Consider the following 18,424-nt stretch of genomic DNA (forward strand, 5'->3'; position numbering starts at 1 on the left):
CACCAGGGATCTTTTTTTTATTTAATTTTTTTATATGTTGGGAGCGACCCCTTAGGCAAGGGTCGCTCCCCTGGGGGCAAAATTATCTTTAGGCCATTGCAGATAAGCCTATTTTTAATAGGCCAATCTGCCCCTGAGGGGGGCAGAAACCACTAGAAACCAGAGATTTTTATTTTTTTGCATCAATTTCACCCAAGGGGAGCGACCCCTTAGGCAAGGGTCACTCCCCTGGGGGCAATCTTTTTTAGGTGTTTCTGCCCCATTGATGCATCTTGGCCTATTTTTATTAGGCCAATCTGCCCCCTCTTGGGGGCAGACCGGCCTATTTCTATTACGCCAATCAGCCCCCGGGGGGCAGAAACCACCTAGTCACCAGTGATTGATGTGTGTGTATGTGTGTGTTTTGTTTGGGGGGGCAGCCCCTTGGGCAAAGGTCGCTCCCCATGGGAGCACATTACTGTTGCCCATATCTGCCCTCCTTGGGGGCAGATCGGCCTATTTTTGGAAGGCCCATCTGCCCCCAAGAGGGGCAGGAAACTCGCCAGACACCAGGGAAGATTTGTTTTCAAAATGAGAGAGTGGGGGTATGGACATACCCCCACAAGTGGGCAGATGGAGTACCCCCAATCCATACCCCAGGGGGACAGAAAGTCTACTAGGGGCCAGGAAATAAAAATTAAAAAAAATAGTGTGGTGGTGGCCACCAACCAGTATGGGCATAGATTCCTCTAGGTGTCTAGTTTTAAAAAATGCACAGGTTTGGTAGTTTTCCCTAGGTGCCGGCTGAGCTAGATGCCAAAATCCACAGCTAGGCACTTTCCAAAAAACAGCTCGGTTTTCTTTGGGAAAATGTGATGTGTCCATGTTGTGTTTTGGGGCATTTCCTGTCACGGGCGATAGGCCTACCCACACAAGTGAGGTACCATTTTTATTGGGAGATTTGGGGGAGCGCTGGGTGGAAGGAAATTTGTGGCTCCTCTCAGATTCCAGAACTTTCTGTCACCAAAATGTGAGGAAAAAGTGTTTTTTGGCCAATTTCTGAGGTTTGCAAATAATTCTGGGTAACAGAACCTGGTGAGAGCCCCACAAGTCACCCCATCCTGGATTCCCTTCGATGTATAGTTTTAAAAAATACCCAGGTTTGGTAGTTTTCCCTAGGTGCCGGCTGAGCTAGAGGCCAAAATCCACAGCTAGGCACTTTACAAAAAACAGCTCTGTTTTCTTCGGTAAAATGTGATGTGTCCACGTTGAGTTTTGGGGCATTTTCTGTTGCGGGTGCTAGGCCTACCCACACAAGTGAGGTACCATTTTTATTGGGAGACTTGGGGGAATGCTGGGTGGAAGGAAATTTGTGGCTTCTCTCAGATTCCAGAACTTTCTGTCACCAAAATGTGAGGAAAAAGTGTTTTTTGGGCAATTTGTGAGGTTTGCAAAGGATTCTGAGTAACAGAATCTGGTAAGAGCCCCAAAAGTTTCGCCTAGGTGTATCGTTTTAAAAAATGCACAGGTTTGATAGTTTTTTCCTTGGTGCCGGCTGAACTAGAGGCCAAAACCTAATGCTAGGCACTTTGCAAAAAACAAGTCAGATTTCAATGTAAAAATGTGATATGTCCATGTTGCGTTTCCTGTCGCGAGCATTAGGCCTATCCACGCAAGTGAGGTACCGTTTTTATCGGGAGACTTGGGGGAACACAGAATAGGAAAACAAGTGTTATTGCCCCTTGTCTTGCTCTACATTTTTTCCTTCCAAATGTGAGACAGTGTGTAAAAAAGATGTCTGTTTGAGAAATTACCTGTAATTCACATGCTGGTAGCGGCATCCCGGAATTCAGAGATGTGCAAATAACAACTGCTTCTCAACAACTTATCTTGTGCCCATTTTGGGAAATACAATAGTTTTCTTGATACCTATTTTTCACTCTTTATATTTCAGCAAATAAATTGCTGTATACCCGGTATAGAATGAAAGCCCATTGCAAGGTGCAGCTCATTTATTGGCTCTGGGTACCTAGGGTTCTTGATGAACCTACAAGTCCTATATATCCCCGCAACCAGAAGAGTCCAGCAGACATAACGGTATATTGCTTTAAAAAATCTGACATCGCAGGAAAAAAATTGCAGAGTAAAACGTGGAGAAAAATGGCTGTTTTATTACCTCAATTTCAATATTTGTTTATTTCAGCTGTTATTTTCTGTAGGAAAACCGTGTAGCATCTACACAAATTACCCCTTGCTGAATTCAGAATTGTGTCTACTTTTCAGAAATGTTTAGCTCTCTGGGATCCAGAATTGGTTTCACACACATTTCTGTCACTAACTGGAAGGAGGCTTAAAGCACAAAAAATAGTAAAAATGGGGTATGTCCCAGTAAAATGCCAAACTTTGTGTTGAAGAATGTGGTTTTCTGATTCAAGTCTGCCTTCTCCTGAAAGCTGGGAAGAAGGTGATTTTAGCACCGCAAACCCTTTGTTGATGCAATTTTCAGGGACAAAAAAAACACAAGCCTTCTTTGGCAGCCCTTTTCCCCCATTTTATTTTAAAACACAAATATTTCGCTGTATTTCAGCTAATTTGTTAGTCTCCTTCAGGGGACCCCACAAACTCTGGGTTCCTCTAGAATCCCTAGGATGTTGGAAAAAAGGACGCAAATTTAGCGTGGGTAGCTTATGTGGACAAATGGTAATGAGGGCCTAAGCACGAACTGCCCCAAATAGCCAAAAAAAGGCCTGGCACATGAGGGGGAAAGGCCTGGCAGCAAAGGGGTTAAAAGCAAGTCATAATAATTTCATTGCATACCTTACTCATGTAAACATGGATTATGTTCATTTCATCATATTCATTTGATTGCATGCCACATTTATCTCTCATTGTTACATATCATCTTTAACCAGTAGCATTTTCATTTTAACACAAAATGTATTCATTTTTACATGTGCCATAATTGTTTCAATAAGTGCTAAATTTATTTCAGCATGTGGCATATCCATTACATGTGTCATATTTATTTAAACTCATGATATCTTCATTTATTGTCTTTTATATTAAGTTTAAGATTAGTCGTATTTATGTCCATGCATGCCATAGGAGTATTACAAATGTTAAACTCCTTTCAGTGTAGTTCATGTTTACTTTACGACAAATCTAATTATTTTCATTGTGGTCCTATTATTTTCAATGCATGTCATATTCAATTCACCACGTGTCATACTCATATCAGTGTCAGCTATATTTACTCTAATGCATGTTATATTCTTTTAAACAGTTCATATTCTTTCAGCACATTGCATAATCATTTTAAATAAATATCATATTTATTTCAATGAATGTCATGTTCAATCATTAAGACTGGCTCATAATGATTTTAGTAATTGTCATATTTATTTTGAAGTTTCTTGTAAGGTTCATACATATCATATTCATTTTATCCAATGACATACTCATTTCAATATGTGTCATCTTCATCTCCATTCATTTTAGCCAAGGCGTAAACATTTTAACACTTGCCATACTCTTTTCAGTGAATCTCATTTTCAATGTAGTTTCTAATAATTTCAACGTCTAATATAAATGGTAATGTTTGTTATGCTAATTTTAAAGTGTGTCATATTCTTTCAATACATTTCAAATGTAATTCATTGGGAATTATAGTAATTGCAATACTTGCCTTATTGATTATACTAAGCGTTATGACCATTTGTAGGTGTGTCATATTACTTTAAGCATAAATTACATTAATAATAAGATACACTACATGTATTTTGATGTGTCATTAATTTCCTCATAGGTTTCATTCATATCAGTGCATCATCTTCATTTCATCATGTGACACGTCCCTCTTAACACAGTAGTCACTTGCAGCGATTGTCATGTTCTTTGCATATCAACCAATTCAGTGTGTGCGATATGTTCTTTTCAATATGGTTGTATATGTTTTGGCATGTCCTATTCTGTTTACCATATTTGTTATTTATATTCTTCACCAAATAAAGTACTCAGGGCCTCATTATGACATTGGCGGCAAATGCTGCCTACCGCCACAGCGACGGCCACCAACATACCGTCGCCGTGGCTACCAACCATCCATGGAAATATGACCATAGCTGGAATTCCACCAGAAGGCTGGTGGAATTCTGGCTACGGTCATGGAGACGTACGGCGGTGAGGTGGCACTGCTGCCAGCAGCAGCACCACGCCAGCTAAGCACTGCCTCCCGTATCATGTTCCATGGAGGTGTTTTGGTGGCGGACGCTGCTGCTGGCAGCAGCGCCGCGTCCCGTCTCCTGCCGGAGGACCCCCTGCAAGCAGGTAAGTGGGTTCTCTGAGAAGAGGGGGGGTGGGGGTGTTGTGTACGTGTGGGGGGTGTGTGACTGTTTGAATGCATGCATGCATGTGTAATGCAGGTGTGCATGAGTGGTTGTGTGTGTACGTGTATGTTGTGTTGTGTGATTGCGTGTGTGCCTAGATGTATGTTCTTGAGTGTTGCTGTGAGTGTGTATGAAGGTATGCATGTGTGGGTGAATGTGTGTCTGCGTGTGTGTAGTATGTGCGTGTATGTGTGTATATGTGGGGGGGTCAGGAGGGGAGGGTGGGGGAGGACTATGGGGAGTGGGGCAGGGGAGACCCCTATCTGTGCCAGGGAAGGAATTCCCTGGCACTGATAGTGCCTACCGCCATGGTTTCCGTGGCGGTACAGAAACCACGAAAACCATGGCTGTGGGTGGGGTCAAAATTCCATGGTTGGCCTAGTGACGGCCGCTGGGCTGGAGACTGTAGTCTCCAGCCTGGCGGTCGTTTACCGCCATGGCGGTCGGTGTGTTAACTTGGCAGTTTGGCTTTGGCCAAACCGCCAGTGTCATAATAGTGGAGGCCAGCCTGTTGGCGGTAATACATCCACTATTACACTGACCGCCGGGGTTATAACGACCCCCTCAATCTGCAGTTTATCATATTTGTTTTACTACATAGCCAAGTAACATATTTGTTTTAATAAATGTTATAGTCATTCTGATGTGTCATAATATTTTTGAAATTACTTTAAGAAAGAGTCATTTTTTGAAGCTGCAATTTTGACATGAATGGCTTTTCATAGGCTAAATAACAGTGAGGAGTTCTTTATCAGAAGAGTTTGGTATGTAGCTAGCCTCATCATTGTACAATTTACTGTCTGATCTTGTGTTTCCCGGTCCCATCATTTTCTTAAATATATGCTAAATTGTTAGTTTTTAGCATAATGGTTTGTGAATTAATTTTTCATATAAGCGTTTATTTAATTCTAGAACTTAAACTGAGGCCTGTGTAGCTTAACTCTTGTGTGAAAAATGTTTTTAGCAATATGATGGAATTTCATAATAAATAAAGTGCACAAAATATGAGAACATGATGCGATGCAATATGGATGATTGTATTTTGTGGCTTAATATTTAGTTGGGAAGCACTGTTGCACAATTTTTGGTTTGCGAAATACTCTTTATTTCAATCACTGGTTGACAAATTCTGCAAAAAACATTTATTCACAATAACAGAAGCACTAACATTGATCTGTTTATCTTTAAAAATGAAAGCTTAATCGCATGAAGCTGCACCACAGTAAAATCCCATGATCTTCAATTCATGCTATGCCCTTTACGAGGGATAAAGCATATCTTGTAAGTTGGTGGCACATTTTCAAAACCACTCTCAATCGGGGTGAGATCAACATCTTTCAGGTCAATTGGTGATTTTAGATAAAAATTCTTCAGGATGTTACTGAAAAAAAGAAACAACTCTGCCTGAGCTAGGCCTTCTCCGGGGCAACTCCGTTTACCTGGAAAAAAAATATATATTAGTAGTGTGTCTTTATTAGTTTTATGTGCTGAAAGAGCCTCCTAGGGCCCTATTCTCATTCAGAATCTATTTAAAGTCTGAATGCCTTATCCATAACACTGTGTCCCAGAATCCCCTTCTTTGTGGAATAAACATCACACTTTATACCAAGCAGTACTGTAGAACCTCGCATGTTAAACAGTAACATGCCAGTTGGCGAAAACCGTGATTCATAGACACATTCCTTGGAAAATATCACTTTAACCTAAATGAAGACTCCAGTTATTACCAAGCATTAAGGCATGAGTAATATATAAAGGATAAAGTATCCCTCTATGACAAAGTAGAGAAACAAGGCCGAAGGCCGAGTTTCATTATAAGGTTATAGAAACCAGAGGTGACTTGCAGCATCCTTATCATGTGCTACAGGGGTACTTTGTTCCCTATTCCTTCTAAAACATGATCACACCACCAACTTTCCCACAAACCACCTAACGCCTTCATATCTCTTACACATGAAAGAGAGACAATGTTTGCAAACATGAAGAATTAAAATAGATTCTCTAGTGTAAAAATGAAACACATCAAAAAAGCTGTTAGATACTTGTTACAAAAAATTATAATCAGTTTAATACAAGTCATGAAAAAAGTTGCATTAGCTCAGAATGTGTAGACACGTGCAGAAAGTTTTTTAACTTTTCTATAATTACCTAAAGAGTGCAAAAAATAAACAGTTTGCCATAAGGTATTTTCTGCTTGTCAATGTGCAGCTAGAAACACATCAGAAGAAAAATAAGCAACAGTTTGTCATTGCTCTTTAAACATTGCTTTAACTATGCCCTCTGACCTGCCCTCGGCTTCTGGCTCTGGCAGCAGGCATTGGGTTGTCAGAACTCAGCTGCAATACAGTTGAGGGGCTAAGTTGTTTCTTCATAATAGGTAACTGGGTGTCTCACAAGTCGCCTATTATAAAGAAATTAGAGACAGGTTTTTATGCAGGTATTGCAGAATTCCATGTATTATAAGGGAATAGCAGACAAATGGCTAATGTGCCACACAACAAGGGGGCACTAAATTTCACTGTGCACCTGCCCCAAAGTAACCAGCGGATCAATGTATACCCCAGGAAAATATGGAGGAGGGGTGAAATGTTGGGCTAACCCTCAAGTTTTGTGATTCATTTATTAGAAGACTTTTGTAGCAAATAGCCCCAGCATTTCTGGCCGAGCAGCTGTGTTTGTCTTAAAGTGGTGATGGGGGATAAGTATACTACTTTTCCAAAATTCTATTTTTTCTTGCAAATGTGAAATATCATCAGGTTTCTTTTTCTACCTGAAAATTCTCATGTTCACAGAGGAACAGGGCTGTGGACGCATTGAGAATAGCCAGTGTGTTTTGCACTGACAATAAAGGGTCATTAAGCCTATTGTGTGGCAGTAGAGCTCAGCCTATTCATCTGTAAGTGGGGTTGTGCTTAGCTCCACCCCTATCAAGTCAGTTAATGGCCCATTTAGGCTCTGCTAATCTCACACATCCCAGTCATGTGACCTAAGGCACAGAGGGCTAAGGGCAGGAAAATTCCAACTTTCTAAAAGTGGCATTTTCAAACTTGTAATGATACATTTGACTTTACCATTAAAGAGCGTTTATCATTACAGGTTCATAGATATCAATCATGGCATATCTAACACCTCTGGTTTTGGAATTATAGCTTATTAACCCATTAGGTGCGTGTGTCGGCCAATGGCCGACACACGCACACCCTCCCTTGTGCAGGCCACGTCCATTGGCTGACACCAGGGAGGGCTTTAAAAAATCGTCTGGTGCTTTGCACCGGAGGATATATTTTTTAATGCCCGTGGGAGATGCGGAAGCTTATCACTGCCCCCTGCTAATCTGTGTTGTCAGAGCAACACAAGGTGCGCTGGCAACACAGTTTTTCCCCACCGGAGGATCGAGGAGCAGACAAGCACCCTCTCCCCAATCCGTTTGAGAAAAAAAGTCTCCCCAGATGCCAGGGGGGCATTGATGGGAAGGGGAGCCTCACCCCTTTCCGTCAATGCTTTCTTGGCACCGTTTCCTGGCCATAGGGTGTGCGCGGGTGTGATCCATGGTCAGGAAACAATCCTATGCCCCAGGGATCTTGTTTGGGGGGGTCGTCCCCCATGTAAGTGGCCCCCTATGGGGTCATTATTTTATTAAAAAACAATGGGTTTCCCCGGGAGGGGGGGACAATCGTGCCACCCCAGGGAATAACATGGCCAACCGCCTGGGAGCATACTTTTATTACAAAAAAAAGAATGGTTTCCCCCTTTTAGGGGGGTGAACACTCCCTCTCAAGCGGATACTGAAAAAAAAATAATTGAATATATTGGGTCTGCCCTCCTGACACGAGCTAAACCCCTAGGTGGATAACATTTAATTTTCAAACAAAAAGAATGGTTTCCCCCTGGGGGAGTGATCACACTGTCCCCCCCAGGAGATAAAAAAAAAAATCATTGAAAATGTTGGGGTCGGCTCTGCTGACATGATCTGACCCCCCTATAGGGGTATATTTTTGTTTTGTAGCTGTGTGGTTCGCCTTGGGTTCACGATTGGCCGCAGAGAAAGCACAAATGCATAAAAAAAGTGATATAGAGAGAGACTGACTCTCTCTCTATATATATATATCACTTTGTTTTTTATGTGTTGTTTTCCTGGGGAAACCACACATATATTTAAAAAAGTGATATCTATACATATATCTCTAGAGATAGACACTCTCTCTCTCTCTCTCTCTCTCTATATATATATATATATATATATATATATATATATATATATATATATGTATGGTATATATAGCTTTTAGGCAGCAATAAAAATGTCAAGGTAACTCTTGTGATTATGTTCCTGCTAGAGAAAGAGATCTGACATTTGTATAGTGGCAGTTTTGATGCCATAAAATAGCGCAGATGGTTTATATGCCTGCTGCAAAGAACATATCTATATTTTATGTGAATTGCTGAGTGGATCAGTAAAGCCATGCATTACCTGCACTTTAAAGCAAATGAAATGTATGGGTGAGGGGGACATTGGAGAGATGAAGGGCACTTTTGCTGGGTGGTAGTGTGGGAATCCGAGGAGAAGGTCATGGGAGGGGGAGCACCAAAAATGACTGTCGCACTGGGTGCCACCAGCGTTAAAGGATGTGATGATGGATATGTGGTAAGGTGAAGTAATAGTGTGTCTTTTTTTCAGTGGCTTCAGAGAATGTACTGATTGAGAGAAGCAGTAAAGGAAAGGTGACTGACATTTACTGTTGCACACATCACACACAGACACACCAGCAATTTTGTGACCCTATCTCCCTTTTATATAGTCTAGTGCTTTAGAGGGACAATTTAGCCAGTAGCATAGATGGCGTTTCGTTGAATGACTGCTGCTCAAGCCCTAACTCAGGTTATGGAGGACAGCTCTGAGGCAGGATCACACACTGAGACAGCAGATACTACGACAGCATCTGAGGGAGAGGGCAATGGAGCAGAATCTGGGAGTGATTTTTAATTTGGCGGAGTTCCATCCAACAACTCCTCTTCCAATGATTCTGAGGGAGACGATGAGGATAGTGGCGCTATCCCTTCACAAGCACAGTCTGTGCAGCGGGACAACAGCAGGTTAGCCCAACCCAGGTGTGTGCTGAGGCAAGTTCATACAGAGTTCTCTCTATGCAGCTCCCCTATTTAGTTCAGCCCCAAATTCCACCTTTTACTGGTGAAGCTGGATGTAAAGTTGATATGGTCAACTTTTTGCCAACTGACTCTATCCATCTCTTTTTGGATGTTGACTTCCTTCAGCAAATTGTCCAGCAGACAAAGTTGTGTGCTGAACAATTTCCGAGGAAGCATGGAGACAATTTAGGGCCCTATTCTAGGGCACGCCGGTGGACTCCCACTTTGCTGGCACAGTTGACGATATTTTAGGGTCTTACGCTCAAAATGGGGCTAGTGTAGAAACCCACTTTGCAGTCCTACTGGACAACTCATGAAGTTTGAGTAGCCCCCATCTTCGTACCATATATGAGCAGAGATCGTTTTTTTTCTATTGCAGCGCATACTGCATTTCAATGACAATTCTGCTTCATTGCCCCAAGACCATTCAGACCATGACAGGTTGTTCAAAATTTTGCCTGTCATGGAATGCTTATCTGTCAGGTTTCCAGAGATCTATACTCCTGGAAAGAATAAAGCAGTTGATGAGTCCTTGATGCTGCAAGAAGGGCGGCTGCTGTTCAGGCAGTACATTGTGAGCAAAAGAGCTTGTTATGGCATCAAGCTCTAAATGCTGTGTGAGAGCTCTACTGGCCATCTGTACAACTTGAGAGTGTATACAGGGTAGGACTCCACAATAAACCCTGTAGGTTGCCCTCCCATGGTAGGAGTCACAGGAAAGATTGTATGGGAGCTTGTCTAGCCACTCCTTCACAAAGGTTATAACCTTTATGTGGATAATTTCTATACAGGAGTGGAACTGTTCAGTGAGTTCTACAAAGCTGGCATTGTAGCTTGCAGGACAGTTTGTTGTCACCGCAAAGGATTCCCGCAGTAGCTTGTTTGCAAGAGGTTCCAGAAATCTAAGAGTACATTGTTGCGTTCCAACAAACTGCTTGCAGTCAAATTCACTGAATGTGTGATGTGTGCTTGCTTACTACAGTTGATGATGAGAGCATTTCCCCAGTCAGGATTTGGGGTTAGATGGCTGAAGTCCACAAGCCCACCTGTATACCTGATTACAATAATTACATGGGCGGAGTGGACAAGAACGACCAGGTTCTTCAACCATACAATGCCAGTCTTAAAACTCGTACTTGGTACAAGAAACTGTTTACCCACCTGATCTACATGGCAACATACAAAGCATATGTTGTTTATCGTCAGACAACCACAGGAAGACTCATGTCTTTCCTTGACTTTCTGTTGTCTGCGATTGAAAGCTTCACTGCTGCACAGAAGCAGCAACCTCCACTTCATATGTTCTCGAGGATGTGGCAAGGCTGCAAAGTGACACTTTGCTGATCGCATTCCTAAAACAACCAAAACGGATCGACCATATTGTTGATGTAAAGTGCGCTTGAAGCAGGGAAAGAGGCAGGAGAGTTGTGTTTACCGTCCCCAGTGCCCATCTCACCCAGCCCTGTGTTTTCCTACTTGCTTTATGTTATAGCAGACTAAAGCAAACTTCTGGGAAATTCAGTGAGGTGGAGCTGCAGTTGGTAAACTTTTCAATGGCTGTGCATATATACCTAACATCCATGGGCCACTATTTCTTTAGGCAAGCAGCCACAGAATTTTACTCACCAACTTCAGGAAATCATGAACTTCTTATGGCCAGCTTTACACCTTTATGCACCGTCAGAACATGGTAGGTGTTCTGTTTGATGATTAACGTGCATTATAGTTCCCATACTGCACATACTAGTGGACAGAACATATGCCACATTGTCACAGAGTGCCCTGTGTGGCAAAATGTTAAACGTGTGACTGAATTTTGAAGTGCTTGTTAGTAAACTTATGTATGCTACACGAGGACCACCTCGATTGCCAACGAGAACCAGAGTTAGTGTAATAAGTCAAATAATTGCCCTGTGGGACATATTCAGCAACATTTCTTTTTAAAAAAAAATTTTGTAGCTTCCCTTCCAAAGCAAAAGTTGAAGTGTTGGTGAATGAGTCCCACATTATATTTGTTTGGCTATTTACTTTAGAGACATTAGGTAGCATTCACCATCATGTCTGCCTTAGATTCAATGGTAGATATGCTCACTCAGTTCGAGAAATAGGCCTCACAAGAAGACATTAGTATACGTTCTCTTGGCAATTATACAGGATTAGTCAGGACTCTGATGAGGACAGAGACATGAATTGGTAAGAAAAGCTTACAGTAGGTGTGCTTTCTTAAGGTTATTGCATAGGTAGAAGGCAGATAGTAAAGGTGGCATAGGTACACATCATCCACACCTATGGATTCAAACACATTGGTGCCCCTCTCAAACTAAAATACGACAAGTATGGATCAGTGTTTGACCTGCTTACCATGTTTATCCTCCGTCAGAACTTAGAAGATGTTTGATTTGCTGTATGAAAAGTGCATTACAGTCACAGCACTGCACATAACAGTGGCTGAGACATATTCTACATTCTCATTGACTACCCTGTGTGCCAAACACTACCCTTCTTCATAGTTTATGATGTTCTCTTTAGGGAACTTTGTGAAAATTGCACAGCATGTCTGCCTTAGTTTCAAAGGTAGATATGCTTGCTCAGTTTGAGGAATAGGCCTCGCAAGGCATATTTGGACACCCCCAACTTTCATCCAGAAACTGGATGGAGTTGGATTTAGCACAGTGGTTCCGCTTTTGGCACATGAAAGACATGTCTTCCTGAACCTCATGAGGCTGTCATGGGTGCCATTAGTAAAGATTAATTGCACATGCATTCTGTAATGTTCAGGAAGAAGGAGGCGGTTACTTGACAGGTGGTAAGATGTAGTCAAGCATATTTTGTTCTGTGGCGTATGAATGTGATTGGCCCTTGTCTGGCAGCGCTAAGTTGATGTGAGTGCAATGATCAGTTGGATTGGGTCCATGGCCGGCAGTATGAAAGTTTTGTGTGTTGTGCATGAATGTCGTGTGAATGGACCATACAGTGAATGGCACTGTGAAGAGGCTTTATGGCTCACCTTCAGAAGGCTTGGTTTTAATATTAAGATACTTTGATAAGTATTTATGCTTTGAAACCAGAATTTCTGGACCTGCTAAAACCAACCATTGTAAGTGGTGGATTAATTTGGACATACTAGTACCTGGGGAGCCCAAGGGTGCAGGACTTGTTTGGCTCTCTCCAGTTTTTCTTCAACCAGAATCCCCTGCAAATCACAAACCTTGACTAAAAAACACATTTTCCTTGCATTTCCGTGAGGGAAAGTCCTGGAATCTGCAGGCAGCCACACATTTTCTACCACTCAGTGTTCCCCTAAGTCTCCTGAGAAAAACGTTGCCTCTCTTGTGTGGGTGGGCAGGTGCCTGTGACAGGGAAAGGCCCAAATGTATTGCTGAGACACCAAAATGATCTATTACAAAATAACCTGGTTTTGTAAGGGGTTTTGTAAGGCGGCCACCTTCATTTTTGGTCCTGGACTTGCAGTCATATAGCGAAACCTACCAAAACCAAGTTTTCTTACCTAGAATACCCTGCAAAGATGAAACGTGGAATAAAAACACAGTTTTTCCTTGCACTTCTGTCATGTAAACTACAGGAATGGGCAGGGATCCATAAAATAACTGCCACCCAGAGGTTCCCCATGTGTCCTGATAAAACGCTACCCCACTTGTGTGCCTGTGCCTAGTGCCCGCTTCAGGAATGGATCACCCCAAGGTCAATCAGGACTAACATTGACCCTTGTGTTATTCATTCCTGTCATGGGCACTGGACCCAGGCACACCAGTGGGGCAGCGTTGTTAAAGGGACCAGTTGGGGAACGCTGGGTGGTAAGAAGTTTGTTGATCCCTGCATACTGCTGTAGTTTACATCACATAAATGCAAGGAAAAATAGTGTTTTTATTCAATGTTTTACCTTTGCAGGGCATTCTGGTTAAAAATCCTTTGGGGAATCCACACATGTGATACCTCCCTGGACTTCCCTTGATGTCTACTTTTTAGAAATGTCTGGGTTTGATAGGTTTCCCTAAATGGTGCTCGGTCCCAGGACTAATTAGTACACTCACCTTAGTTATCAATATCGCCACAATAAGTTGTGGGCCCTTCCCTATCACGTCACTTGGCCTACTCGCACAAGTGAGGTACTGTTTTTATTGGGGGGACCTGGGGTAATGCTGGGCGGAATGAAGTTTGTGGCTCCCCTCCTGTTGCAGAACTTTGCAGCACCGAAATGTGAAGAAATGTGTTTTTTAGACAAAATGTGAAGTTTGCAAAGGCTTCTGGGTGACAGAACCTGGTGAGAACCCGACAAGTCGCCCCATCCTGGATTCCCCTAGCTTTCTAGTTTTAAAAAATGTACAGGTTTGCTAGGTTTCCATAAGTGCAGGCTGAGGTAGCTCCCAAAATCAACAGCTCGGCACTTTGCAAAAAACACGTCCATTTTCAGTGTGAAAATGTAATGTGTCTATGTTGCGTTTTGAGACGTTTCCTTTTGTGGGGACTAGGCCTACACACAAAAGTGAGGTACCATTGTTATTGGGAGACTTGGAGGAATGCTGGGTGGAAGGATGTTTGTGACTTCCCTGAGATTCCAGAAGTTTCCATCACCAAAATTTGAGGAAAAGGTGTTTTTTTAGCCAGATTTTGAAGTTTGCCAAGGATTCGGGATAACAGCACCTGGTGAGAGCCCCACAAAGCACCCAAATCACCCAAGCATTGGGCACCCAAAGCTGTGTTTGCCCCCTGCACCCGGCCACCTTTGTGTCACTCAGGGTGTGTGTTTGGTGATGAGCTGTGCCCCTTCCAGTGCTAACTTAAACCTTCCCAGGTCTGTGTCATGAAACCACAGGTACTTACCTGCAATCCTTTTTCTTCCAAGTACCCCAGACCTTTTAGGATTCCATAAACACCCAACACCAACTTTGACCTATGTACCCAGCCGGCCCTGTGTTGCTGATGGTGCACTTTTGGGGTCAACTTGAATTTTGACCTGTGGATGTCCTAACCCCTGAAGACTTGAGTACTTACTTCTTAACTGTGCTAACACTTTTTCTCCCCTAGGACTTTATTGGTTCCTATGAGAATTTGCAGTGTGTTGACTTTTAAAATTAAAAAGTGTTACTCGTAAACTGCGTTATCTGCAAAACCTAAACAAAGTACATTTGATACATATGCTTTATACTTATTTACAACTGTACTTACCTACAACAAAGACCTCTTGGTTCTAGTATTAACATAATAAAATATATTTTTGCTATATAAAAACATTGGCCTGTAGTTAGTCATTGAGTGTGTGCCTCATTTCTTGACTAGACAAATGCTTTGCAACACCATCTAATAAGCCTAACTGCTCGACCACACTACCACAAAAGAGAGCATTAGTATTATCTACTTAAGCCTCTGTTAAGCCTCTGGGGAACCCCTGGTCTCTGTACACACCAGACCTCATTTTGGTATAGTATATACAGAGCCATCTTCCTACATTGGCCCTTATCATACCTGTGCCCTAAGCTCTGAAATGCCTTACTAGGACACCTGAGAAGCTGCACCTCACTGACCACTCTCCAAAAAATATTAAATACCTGGATGTTGCCAGGCCCTACCTGTCGCTAGAGCACCAGGAAAGGCAGCTGAGCCTCACACAAGATTTTGTATTAACAATAAAATTAATAATAATAATAATAATAATAATATTCCAGTGCCAAGCAGAACAATCTTACACGTAAACAGCCTTAAAGTAAGTCAAACAAACCACACAATGGAACTGCAGACGTTCTAGCACAAACATCCAAATTAAAGAAAAGTTTAGTTCATAATTATGACAAAAATCAAGTTCCCAGTTTGTTCATAAATGAAAAATCAGCCCGAAATGACTGACCCATATTAACTGAAGCTTTCCTGTGGTATAAAGTGATGCAAATCAACACAAATTCTTTCACTGGTAATAACTATCAAGCACAAAAGATGTTCAACATTTTCCGTTTTTTTTCAAAGCCAACTTCCCCCCTTTTGTACTGCTTTGTTTCACTTTGAGTTTAGGGGACTTTACTAGACCCCATTGGTGCAAATTCCCATACGTTTTGACACAAAGCCCCATCTACTTATATAGTAATGTGGACTTGGAATAAAAGAACCTTTGATGCAGTCATTAAATAATATGTGGGATCCTCCTGATTTGTCCAGGCATAGTAATTTGTACTAGAAGAGCATGCTCCCAATGCAAACCCAATGCTAGACAGCACAAACTCACCTCTGCACCACGTTGTGAGGCTGTACATCACACAATTAATGGTAAAAATTTTTACAAATATATAAAAAATATATAGTATCAATTACTTGATAAATATGTACTATTTTCAAATAGTTACTTTCTTTAACATTAATTTATATTGATTAATGTTTTAACTATTTTAAGCAAATGCAGTTAAATTTAAAATTATCTCCTATTAGGTTTTATTTTTAGTCCCTACCTAGATTATTTTCTCTGGCAGCTCCAGCACCAGTGATTGGCAATGTGTAGTGCTGAAGTTATTACAAAAGTGTAAGCTACTACAAAAGTATAATTGACTACAAAAGTGCAGTGATAGGAAACATAGCTGATTCGTTGAATGTTAAGCATTTTGATGTAGTGTTCCATAAAAAGAGGCGCCTCTTCAGCTCTTTCCTAATTTGAAGAAGCAGTGAGGTAGTCCTGATTAGATCTGGGCGTATGTTTAATTGTGCCAGAGAAACTGGAGTAATTTCAGTAATACCATATTACTCTTTGATGCAGCAACACTCGTAATAATGTGATTAGGCATCCTTCTCATAATTAAGAGTAATTTGGGAAAAAAACTTACACAAGAGCAAATTTAGCGAGTGTGAGCTGCTACTTGTGGTGCTGTTTATGTTCTTTTGCATTTAGTGATACTTAGCACAAAATCCATCCTCAAGTCCATTTTGGACATGTGGGTGCATTTTTCACTGAGAAACTAGCGCTAAATGCAGGGAGTATGTTGGGGGATTATCCTACTTGCACATTTAGCAAGCACGAGCAGCCACTTGCACTCACTATTCATGTTCTGTGGCATTTAGCACTATTTCACGGAGCAAAATGCATCCTTGCATCAATGTTTGCGCTATGAAAATAGAGGTGAAAAAAGAATTACCCTTCTCACATAATTGATGCAATCTCGCAGAATGTCTAGGTTATTCCATGTGATTACTCTTCATGCAATTACTCAAGTTACACCCACCTGTAGCCCTTATACATAAGGGGATACAAACCAAGATGCAATGAATTACGCAAGTTATACCTACCCTAGTCTAAATACATAGGAGGATGCAAATCCATATACTGGGCGAATCGATGGACAGGCCTGCTGCCTTATTTTGTTTATTTACATTTCTTAGTAGGTCAGGTGTTCAGTCAATCAATAGCTCAGAGACATTGAATTTGTCTTTTCTCATTGATCACACTTTGACCAGCATACTGTTTAGAACTCAGATAGTGTGGAGTGTTTTAAGTACAGAATTTCTTACCACCAGTTTGGTGTTTGTAAACTGCCTTACTGTAGAAATGTTCAGTAATTTATTGGTGAGTGTCCTTCTTCTTGTTAACGAGGAGAAAATTAAATTGATTGGCTGGGTGAGCTGATCATGGCTCAGTTAGTATGCACATAGTTGCTCTCAGGCCAGTCACTGTCTTGCTCAAAGTGATTTGGCAAAGATTTGGTGGAATTATTGTGACGGGGTGGATGTCAGTCACTGTGTATCTGGGAGAAAGTTGTTCGTAGATACATTGTGGTTTAGAGATGTGTTGAGCGAATGATGACAGCTATATTGTTGGAGTGTGGGTGATGCATAGTGTGTAGTATGTGTCGTGTCTTTGTTTCTTTTACATTTGTTGAAGTGTGTATTAGTTGTGGGGAAGAATGTGATGGTCTAACTTTAGTGCTCTATATTTGGTAACCAATTCTTGGCAGGAGTGTGTTTGACTTGGTGTTGAGTGCGCTGTTCACTGGGAGTGTATAGAGTACATTTGAAAATTAATACTAGTATAAAGAGGGTGTGTAGGAGGATGAGATCGACATAGGTGAAGGAAGTGTAAATATATTGTTTTGGTTAGAAATTGTATCCATGAATGCTGGTGGTAAGGGAAGAGACAAGTGATTATTTTGAGATTTTGGAGAGTGAGACTTTGGCTTGGCTGATCAAGACTTAAAGACAGATGTGGCAACAGAATTTTTATTTTTCATTAGGCAGACTAGAACAAATATCATACTTAATTATGTACATATCTCAAACTGTACAGTTAGTTTCTATCCTAGATACAGCCCATATGCTGGGGTTATCCAAATAATTTTGCCAATTTGTCTAATTGGCGGGATAACAAATATATGTATATATATATATATATATAATAATATAAGAAACGTACCTTTCTCGCTGCGCTGCTCCGACCCTGTCCGGTCCTCCACTGCAGGCACAGGCTTCCATTCTGCCCTGTGTCCAATCATAACGCTGCTTTCATGCTGCTGGCAGCATGAAAGCAGCATTGTGATTGGACGGAGCACACAGCCAGGGCCCTTCGAGGCGGAGAGAGAATCTATGCCTGCCCTCTCCCACCCGGCAAAACAGTACTGGGTTGGAAAGAGCCTAGTGCTCATGAATGTTTGGCCACCCCGAGACAGCCGGTCAAACATACGTGTGCATTGCTCTGTCCGTGTCACACCCCATGACCCCACCCCTTTTACAGTAAAACCATAGCATAGTTTATTATAGTTTTATTGTAAAAGATTTGCAGCAGCTGCCGGCGTGGGGAGGGGGGGTGCTCCAAAATCTCAGGATGCCCTATCTCCTTGAAAGAGAGTTTGACATCATTCAGCCATTTTATCCTGTGTGCAAAATCAACGGACATATAGGTGGTCATTACAACCCTAGCGGAC

The 18,424-nt window shown here is 41.7% G+C and overlaps 1 protein-coding gene across 2 annotated transcripts in view; it reads right to left on the reverse strand.

Moving 5' to 3' along the window:
* Positions 1-3,363: 3,363 nt before the first annotated feature.
* LOC138259667 (cytochrome P450 2A13-like) overlaps positions 3,364-18,424 on the reverse strand; it is a 918,770-nt gene continuing 903,709 nt past the window's right edge. Inside the window, exon 9 of one of the 2 annotated variants that reach the window (XM_069207539.1) lies at positions 3,364-5,803. In XM_069207539.1, the coding sequence (XP_069063640.1) occupies positions 5,604-5,803 (200 nt within the window). In that variant the 3' untranslated portion in view covers positions 3,364-5,603. The remainder of the gene's footprint in view (positions 5,804-18,424) is intronic. The other variant, XM_069207540.1, reaches the window with a different exon arrangement.

This window comes from Pleurodeles waltl, chromosome 9, assembly GCF_031143425.1.
Source record: "Pleurodeles waltl isolate 20211129_DDA chromosome 9, aPleWal1.hap1.20221129, whole genome shotgun sequence".
NCBI lineage: Eukaryota > Metazoa > Chordata > Amphibia > Caudata > Salamandridae > Pleurodeles > Pleurodeles waltl.